Below are 10,250 nucleotides of genomic sequence, written 5' to 3'. Positions count from 1 at the left end.
GGCAAACCCTCTCCCAGAAGGAGTACTTCTGGGGACAAGGAGAAGGACTTCTAGTGGCACCATATTTCCAAGTCCAAAAAAGAGGACATCTGTCACAGGGAGCAGCAGCAGGGAAGGGGGGCAGGGAGGGGAGGAGAATATAATGGTGAGGGGGCAGTGACATGGCAGTGCTCTGCCCTTGCTCATTCTGTTGCCCCTCACTCACAAGCCATCCCCCAGCCCCAGCCCTTCACTCTGGACCCACTGACCCCAGCACTGCCAGTGCTCTCCACATATTGCTGGCTCCCCTAAGTCCCAACCCACAGCCCCTTGGCACTGCCAGTGCCCTGCACACCCAACGTGCAGTCACCCATCTCATCACCCATGCCTCTCACTCCCAATCCACAAGCCCCCTGCCCCCCACCCAGCCCTAATGTGCCCCTCACTCCCTACCCACAACCCCTGCCCTCTTGCTAGTGCCCTTCACTCCAAACCTGCAGCCCCGTGCTCCTCCCAGCCCTGCCAGTGCCCCTCATCCCCAACCTGCAGCCCCTGCCCCACCCAACACTGCTGGTGTCCTTAACTGCCCACCCACAGCCCCCTCCCCTACCCAGTGATGGCCCTCACCCCTGACCACAGTCCCCTGGCCCCCCAGCCCTGCTGGTGGCCCTCACTCCTGACCCACAGCCCCATCCCCCAGCCCTGCTGCCCAAGCAGCTCCCACGTTACTATCTTGCTCTTCATCCCTCCCTCCCCCTGGCTGTTTTTGGTTGTTCCTATGCTCTATTGCAAGGTGATTGGCTGTCAGGGTCACATAACCCCTGACAGCCAATCACCTTGCCTGCTGCTTCCAGCTGGCCTGGGGGAACAGAGGAACAGCAAAAAATCCAGACATTTTGCTCTTTAGAAAGCTGCCCAGACACAGCATTTGGGGGGGGGGGGGGACGCAAAAAAAGAGGACATGTCCAGGAAAACCCGGATGTATAGTAACCCTAGGCAAAGGTCAGGGGTGAGGGGGTGGGACTTCCAGTCGCAAGATGGCAACTGGGGGCAGGGGACCCTTGAGGACCTTGACAGCTTACTAAAACTTGTTAAGTGGTCTTCAAGCCAAAATAATTGCCCACGCCTGTTTTAAACCTCCTTTTCCTCTGTTCCTTTATAGCTTTATCAACTTACCATTGCCTCATCACGATGGTTTACCTGCTTCCTTGCAAAGTTCACAGAAGAATTTTGGCTTTTATTTAGTAGGACAAGCATCATCTTGACTGTATTTCAGAACAGGAGCTTTATTTTCTAATGCCTTATTTAATATTGTAATAAGTATTAGGACTTACTATCTCTCCATGTCATTATAGAGAAGCTCTATGAGAACAGTGTGTGGTCCTTCTTCTTAAATTAGTTGGAGATCTGCCATAGAAGACACTTTAGAAGACTCAGTTGCTAGTCTAAATCTGTCTGGAAAAATTTGTAAGTGGATAGTTCAGTCTTGTTCAGGGAAGCCTGGTCTCAATACCATATTCTGTGCTGTAGGGTCACAGAAGACTGTACCAAACAACAACCACAAAAGGTAAAAAAAGAAATGCAAGAGTCTATAGGAAGGCACAGTTTAACGTAGAATATTTAATATTAAAGGGAAAACTACCATAATTCTTGGACATTAGTATTTATCAAGAGAAACATGACTGTTAGGACTTACAAGTGATTTCATAAAAAGCAGATTTTTTTTTTAGCACCTCAGTTAATTCAAGGCAGCAACCCTTCTACTTGGAAATCCTAGCCACCAAGAACATGTCAACCTTCTGCTTTGGTTTTTGTACTCTTCCCCCACTCACCTGAAATACCAATTAAGTGCAAGGCTTCAGTTTATCTTGAAAACATTTCAAAGGATTAAGCAAAACTATCAAAGCAACAACATGACTGACTAATAACCTCCCATAACTTTGGATGTCCTTTGGAACAATTAAATCGGAGAAATAATATTGATACATAAATATATACATCAGGAATACAGTACTTTTAATAGGTGGCCTGTAACTGTGAAACTCAGGTTTCAGAAGAGATTAGGTTACCTCCTCTTTGGCTTCAAGAATGAAATACAAAGTCCAGGCCTTCAATAGCCTTCCCCCGATAATAAAAGTTAGATGCAAAAATCGAATAAAGAAACCATGAATGAAGGATGACTAGAGAAATAGAAATGTGCGCGCATATTTTCTAGAGGTGCTAAGATTCCATGATGATGAGCATGCTTTGAAAGTAAGGGCAAATTGTTTGATCATACTTTATTAGACGCATACAAGAGAGTGAAAAAAAATGTATGAGGTTTTTTGGTGCCATGCTTTTATTTAAATGAAAAGGAAAAACTACACTGTACCACATAAGTAGCAATGACAATATTTTACAGCACAGCATTTGAAAAAATATGGAAGCAATGCTCCACAGAAGTGGACAATAAGCACACAATACACTGTACATTTTTCAACAGTGCCCATAATTAAATAGCGGAATTTGGCTTTAAACAGCCAAACAATAAAAACTAACAGTCATACTAAAAATTTAAAAAATGATTTCAGTAGCTATTATGACTGTTAGTTTGAAATTTTGCTTTAGAAATTAAGATGAGTGTTTGGCAAATTCAGTCATAGCAACAATAATAATACCCCTGATGAAAGCACCAGTGTGTTCTGAAAAGGTCAGTGATAAATACTGGCCCTTGTGAAAAGCTTTTTTCCTTTATTTTTTAAATGTGACCTCAACCAAAGATCCACTGTAATTAAAAAATTTGCAGGCTTAAAAAGGAAAAGTATCTCTGTCTCTACTTTTCCTGTACAGGCAGTCCTCGACTTGCAACGTTTCGAATTATGTTTATAAATTGACACCCTGTTTCAACTTTCTGACATCAGTTTTGACTTTACAACACTTGATCTGACAATGCCACACCAGCGAACAAGTTTGCTGCGTTGCCCATGTCCCTGGAGAACATCTGTCCAAACTTCCTTGGACACTTTCTTTAAGAAAAACCTGCAGCCAAGACTCCTGAGGAGACTCCAGCTAAGAACCCTTCAAAAAGTCCAACCAAGAGCCCTTCAAAAAGTCCAGCAAAGTCACCTCAACGAAGTCCTTCCAAATCAATATGATTGCTATTTACAATATAAATGCATTAAAGTAGCTATATTATTCATTTATAATTGATTGAGTACAAAATTCCGGGTTATTTTTGGTGAAAATAGGGTATCAGGCCTTGGTTCAGGAACCAATCCCCATTTATAACATTGTCTTCTATGGAAAAAAAGGTTCCGAGCTACGACGTTTTGACTTAAGACGCAGTTTCCAAGAATCAATCATGTCTTAAGTCCGAGGACTGCCTGTGCTAAGTAAAATGCTTTGCTGCAACCAATGAAATTTTCAACTGCATTATTCACATTCTACTTTTAGACATTGCACAAATCTTTTCAGACCTGTAGACAAATATAAACTCCGTAATACATTCAGTCATATTTAAAAAGATTCAAAGAATTCCTGTCATGTATTTAAACTCACTTTGTTTAAAAGGATGTGTATGCATCGATGAATGTTGCAAGTCTGTAGTAAATCATAGGTTTAGCTTTAGAAAGAAAAAGTCTCCTATGATAAAACTCTTCTCGAGCTTACTCAACACAGGCATATATCTGTCAGTTCCACCCCCACCATGGACTTTTCCTAAAAAAATTTTTGCTGTTTGCAAGTTTTCATGGTTACTCAAAAGCTTTTCCTACAGTAAAGTAGTTGCAGGAGCTATCTAACAGGCAGAATGTGCAAACCTTTTTCCCCCCCTACTTTTAAATTTTTATTTATATGCTATATACACAATATGTATACACTTGAAATATAAGAGTTACATATCCTGGTCATATACATGCAAACAGTAAGAATTAGCTAACCACAAATAGTTTTGAGCCACATACATCATAAACATGTATTTTAAAGTTTTTTTCTTGTTTTTTTTTACATTTTTAACAAATATACATAAATATAAGAACATAAATTACAGTAAAATATTGACAGCATTTCTGAGAAAATGTTCATAAACAACCCAGATGTATTGATGCCTAAGGCCTTATAATAATTAAAAAAGTACTGTTCTAAATTGTTTAAGGATATCTCATTCCTGTGCATCTTTTATATAAGTAAATGACTACATCATTGTAATGAGGCTAGATTTCTCTCTAAAAAGACTGAGAGAAACGTACATAATTTTAGTTTCTACTCCTAATGAAACTGAATGGACCACATAGTTCTAGTACAATACTGTCTTTAAATTTACAGTCATCACAACACTGAAACAGAACAGGATCACAAATCATTCAAGTCTTTTCCTGAGAATGAGTTTTTTTCCCCAACTAATCCTCTGGTATACATTGCCAAAAAACCCACAGATTTGGGGGAGGTTTCAAGTTTGTAGTTTTCTTCAGAATAATGCTATGATTAAAGTGATTATAAAAAGAGAAAAAATGCTAAATAATAATAGCATTAATAAAGTGATCAAACACTGTTTTGAAATAAAAATGCAGCCCTTTGTAAATAATACTGATGTATGTTCCAATAGTTAATTTCATAAATGGTTATATTTGTTATAAACATATTGAAATGTTTAGGTTTTTTGTCATGTTTATTTTAAAACTGATAATATGAAATTGTAATTAATAAGTGTATGTCAAGAAAGTTACCTTTTTTTGTTGTTATAAAGGCAGACATACTGGAAACACATATCTATCTACAGGAAATATTATTTAAGTCTGATAGCTTGGATACACAGAGTAATTCCTGCCTGTTAACAGAGGGCAAGGATTCGGGGCATCAGCTACTTCACATACTGACTGTGCATATGTTCTTATCATGTAGTAAATTAGAGCTAATCCACGGTATTTTACCCCTTAAAACCCGAATGGACCCTCAAGAAAAGGTGTTAAGCTTCTGCAGGTAAGCTTTCAATAAGTGAAGATAGGAACATAGCCACAGCTAGTTACCATGGAGAACCTGATAGCTGTGAATCCTTACTGTTGGCTACCTTGTAACAACTCGTTCCATCCTACCTGTGCCCTCAGTTAGGTAGGAGTTGAGGTGGTCAATGCAGACTTCGCCAGTGAATTTTGTGAGTCTTTTGAATATTTTACTTGCTAAGAAGATAATGTAATCTGAAGGAAACCTCCCTTTAAGCAGCTCAAAGGTTTTCCCCTATTGTTTAGTTGAACAGTTAAGCAAACCAGTATTTACTTGGTTGAAGTTGATTGTAAATACTCAAGGGGGAACAAACCTTCCAGTAATGTAGGTACAACAATACAGAAAGAGGCTTCTAGAGGAGTACCTATTATGGCTCCTTATAAACCACTTGTCTGTTAGCCTTCAGGGTAAGGTTCACTGAGTAAAAGTAAATGGCATTGAAAAATGTTTAAAAAAGGTGTTTCCTTATAGGAGAAAAATACCAAAAAAAGAGAAAGTTTCAAGACAAGCACAAAACAAAGTAAAAGGCAACAAATGTAAAATATAATTTGTCACTACAGATGAACAACATTCAGTGCTTCAGTGTATCTAATCAAAATAGAGCAACTATACCCTCTACACCGTATTAGCACATACAAATCTCCATAGATGAATCAAATATTTCCATGACCACTTGAAAGCATTACCAAGTGATAATCGTCTGTATTCCTAAACACTGTGTTTACATTCCAGTTGTGCATGATAATAGAGCTTGGTGTCCAGTTTTAAGTTCTAAAAGTCTTGTTGGCAACTAGAAATCTATTTTCTATAGGCAGTAAAGATGAAGTGCAAGTGTATCAATTGTCTGAAGCAAATATTTTCCCCATCTACTATGCCTTGGTAGATAAGAGTTTTTTAGGAGTTACAGGTCTCTTAGTTTGCCACAAATGGCTGTGAATGGTAATTGCGTCAACACTGGCAGACAAAGTTTTAGCTGGTATGTGGCTAAACTGCTTCCTGTCTGAGTTGTATTTATATAGTCCCTCTATCATTTTCTTTGTGATAGATTTGGGGCCTATCCCAGTCAGTTTATTGATTTCTTCAGTGTCAGGGCAGTACGTATACAAAGATCTGAATTGGCAGCCTGAATCCCGGAACAGGATTAAGAAGTTATTGGCATCAGACTTCTCCATTTCCTTTAAAAGAACAAGAAAAAAGGGGGTTTACAACATGTCATTTACATAGTAACTAGAAATCCCTTAAACTCATAGGGGTGTGTGCCTATCTAGACATCTCTCTCTAATGTGTATACACACACATCTATCTACTTATCTACTGTACATATTGTGATAATCTTTACGTACTAGGTCATAACAGTAGTGTCCATAGTAGCCCCTCTCTTTCAGCCAATGAAGACAACAGATCGGAGATCACAGAGACTATTGCAATCTTTCACAAAGCATTTACGTGGCCATGATAGAGATTCCTTTCCAGTCTTTTCCTCATCCTGAAATATCTTCCTAGATAGGCTAGATGTAGGCCTTATCTTTACTTTTATATGTAAAAACATAACCTTACCTCCAATATTTTCTTCTTCTGACCTTCATTTACTTTTCCAGCCAGGCAACAATGAGCCAAAGCATTCTGAATGATATGTTTGTTGGATTTTGCACTAGGTTCTTTGTAGAGCTTTGGTCCTAAGAGAGAGAACTGACAAATCAGCTAAGTGAATCAGTAAACTATAATCATTTTAAACACTATGAAATGCATTTTCCATTTTATCTTTGCATGTACTGCAAACCTAGCACCCAAAGGAAGTGAGCAGAAACTAGACATGCTACACAAACAGACTGACTGTGATTCATCTGTGAACATATCACGATTGCATCTGGTAAATTGTACCTTATGTTCAGTGAAGAAACCTAATCTTTAAAACACTGTTTCCCCTAACAATACATCTTCCAGTATTACAGCATCATTAAAGCAGTTTGGGTTAATATATTTGGTGTCATAAAATTAGGATGACCCCTTTAACAAGTGTTGAAACAAGACAATCCACTCCTCCCTGCTCTCTACATGGTCAGTTGTCTGTGAGCTACATACAGCTAAAGAGGTGGGAGGGGGAACTCAGGTGATATGGATTCTTTAATGAATCTTTAGTATTTAAAAAATGGTTCTTTTTTTTTTAAACACGATGCAAACAATAGTGTACTGTTAGCATAAAAAAAGAATTCTTCATTTCCTTTTACATTAAAAAATTTATGGAACAGATTTTTCCCTGTAAAGCTCGTTGTTCGTTCTCTTAAGTCTTTGGTTCTAGACTGATCCCATGTTTTCTTCTCTTCTCACCTGTTACTACAGAAATGTTAGTGGAAAGGTATAGAAAAATGACTCATGCATAAAGTTACTTTTGAGCATTTGGTGAATTGGAGCCTAAATGTGTAGTTGATTTTGGTAGTTTAATGCATTGCATTTTCACTACCATTTATGTTGTTTTAAATTATATCATTTTAAAAAGGAGATAAATTCTGAATCTCTAATAAGAATCTTTAGTTACTTCTTACACTTTAGCACTCCCCATGAATGTTACCGGTACTGACCCGTGTATTCCGTAGCAGAAGCCACTGAAGAAGTTGTAGATGCATTTTCCCAATCTTTTTCCCCATTGCGACTACCACAGCGACTTGGAGATAAGAATCCTTCTACAGACTCAGACCTAAATATTTTGTAAAAATATGTTTTCTTTTCAGGATTGAGCAGATCACATTTAAGAGAAAATTCCCTATATTTTCAGCCGAGACGCCTTTCAACATAAAAAGAAAATTAAAATGCCTTTAAGATAGAAGACTGAAGGATTTGCATTATACGTTTTAGGTCCAAAACAGGAGTAGCTCTTCACATGTATCTTCTGAATGTTTTAATAAAAATGGTTCAAGATTATATTCCTGAAGAGGAGGAAGAGTAACTTTCAGGCAGCATACCAGGGAAAGAGTTCTGATTAAGTCTATTAGCATGCATAATCGTCTTACTAAATGGAAGCGTTAATCCTTTATAAATGTACTAGCAAAACTTGGCAGAACTTTATAGAGCGCAAGCTTGCTCTTGGACATGATGATAAACTACAAGTAAATGTTCCTTCATTACTACTTTTGATATTATTACAGCAGTTCCCTGTGATGACTACTATAGTGTTATGATTATAAAACAATTTTTATGATAAACGTTTGCTTTCAAAAACATCAACCTTTGAGGCTGAAAATATTCAAATGTTCGTGGTTGGAAAGTGTGACCAAATCCTGTAAAGCTACATAATTTTCTTTAAAAGTTAAAATAAACTCTAAATTTTCTTTGAAGGGGGCTGCTGCAAAAATAGATCAAGTTTGAAACTTGCCATGGAAACTGTCCCAGCCAGGAAAAATCTTGCTTAGTTATTTAAATAAGAAGTTAAGAATAAAAATAATTTAAAAAATAATTTCTGGACACATTCAGTGGACATCTGGTAAAATTCTTAATGAAACCCCATCCATCTTATTTTATGTACATTCTCAGCTTTTGTATGAAGTACGCAGGAGTATCGGAAAAGGAAAAACAAATCTTTGACATGAGGAAGAGAGGAACATTATGGGAATCCAAACTTGCAGTATATTATTATTAAGCGTCCTATAAATTATATGCCTTTAAACGAATTCTACTAGATTTTATAGCTTTTTAGGAATTCAGAGCTCTGAATCAAATCTGAAGTCATAGTAGGCTGCACTGGTAGAAGTCCAGTTTTTACATTAGTTACAACACACTTATACCTGGGCTTTGCACAAGTACAAGAACACAATAGCAGCTAATCTAGTTTAAATAAAATCAGTATAGATGGGTTTTTCCCTTCCACATATTGGCTGCACAGAATTATAGCTAGGGACCTACCTAAATTGCAGCACAAAGGGTTTTTTGCAGCTGACTTGCAGTGTGCAGAGCCAATTTTACAGGCATTTTGCTGCAGCCATGCCCCTTAGCACTGATTGGCAGAGAAGCCCCACCTGCTGGCACAGATTGGCAGAGAAGGCTGGGGGGGAAAAGGGACCAGAGGGCATCCGCCACCTTGATTGCTAGCTGCCTTTCATGCAGCCCTACCCTTCATTGCCGATTGGTGGAGAGACCCTGGTGGGAGAGCGGGGCAGAAAGGGAAGACAGGGCAGCCACCATCTTGATGGCTGGCTCCCCTTTGTGTGGCCCCACCCTTCAGTGTTGACTGGCATAGAGGCCCTGGGGGGAGGGACAAGAGGGTGGCCACTACTTTGATTGCAGGCTGCCCCTTGTGCCACCCTCCCTCTCTGTGCTAATTGGTGGAGAGGTCTTGGCAAGGGGAGGAAGGATGAGGAGGCAGCCGCCATCTTATCTGTTGTCCTTCGTGTCTCCCGGCCAGTCAGCACCTTTAGCTCCTGGCAGTAAAGACCACAAATTATGTCCCTAATTACAGTATATCCCCTCTCAAACAGAATCAAGCACCTGACAATGAGCACCTGACAAATTAAGCAACACATTAACTCATTTTTGATCAGACCCATAAGTATGTAACTTTTCCTTCTCTCCTTTATCCTCACTCCTAATACAATTTTATGACTTTTCTAGATAATGCTGACTGTTATATCATTCTCAAAATAAAAACAATAAATTGGTTTCTAACTAAAAAAATATTCTGATGTTCAGCCGAGGATGAAGTTTTGTTGAGCTTCTGATACTTTTGTATTATTAAGAAAAGAACAATTCATTAACGTTGCCAAAAAAAGAAAAGAAAATTAAGGACTACACAACACACAGGGGATCACAAGAAGCGAACAAAGTTTCTACAGGTTGTGACAAACTCAAACACATGAACTAAACAGACTGCACAGAGGATGTAAGGACTGGCTGTCTTTAAGCATTCTGATACACAATCAGGAAGGCTTATTTTATATGAATAAATACTGATTAATGTTACATGAAAGTGGTATTGCAGTTTTACCTTGGTGTTCTCTTGCCCGACTGCACGCTTTCATTGTCTCCTGTATTCAGGGATGCCAAAGAAAGACTAGATACTGAAAAAACACGATAAAGTTGTGAACCTGGATAAAAAACAAAGTTAAAATTTATAAAAATGTGGGCAAATAGCAAAGAGTCTGTTCATTAGACTCAACACCAGCATAAGTAATTGGCAGGAATATTTGTAAATGAGTCTTTTGCTCCTATAAATTATATACCTGCATGCATATGTGGCATGCTAACTTTGTATTTGCAGACACGGGGCCAAAAAAACAATTATTATATGAATTTGGGATCTTCTG

At 38.5% G+C, this 10,250-nt stretch overlaps 1 protein-coding gene across 7 annotated transcripts in view; it reads right to left on the bottom strand.

Moving 5' to 3' along the window:
* Positions 1–1,111: 1,111 nt before the first annotated feature.
* The window catches only part of CAMSAP2 (calmodulin regulated spectrin associated protein family member 2), a 185,829-nt gene continuing 176,690 nt past the window's right edge, over positions 1,112–10,250 (bottom strand). Inside the window, exons 15-18 of one of the 7 annotated variants that reach the window (XM_090048727.1) lie at positions 9,932–10,004; positions 7,536–7,651; positions 6,514–6,632; positions 1,112–6,131 (exon numbers count right to left, since the gene is read on the bottom strand). In XM_090048727.1, coding sequence (XP_089904853.1) covers positions 5,826–6,131; positions 6,514–6,632; positions 7,536–7,651; positions 9,932–10,004 — 614 coding nt within the window. In that variant the 3' untranslated portion in view covers positions 1,112–5,825. Of the gene's footprint in view, positions 6,132–6,513; positions 6,633–7,535; positions 7,652–9,931; positions 10,032–10,250 lie in introns of all 7 variants that reach the window. The other 6 variants (XM_090048725.1, XM_090048729.1, XM_090048726.1 and 3 more) reach the window with 6 other exon arrangements.

Source organism: Crocodylus siamensis, chromosome 5 (genome assembly GCF_052110815.1).
Source record: "Crocodylus siamensis isolate JL-2025a chromosome 5, ASM5211081v1, whole genome shotgun sequence".
In the NCBI taxonomy this organism is placed as follows: Eukaryota; Metazoa; Chordata; order Crocodylia; family Crocodylidae; genus Crocodylus; species Crocodylus siamensis.
This window is presented reverse-complemented; position numbering and strand designations above follow the sequence as displayed.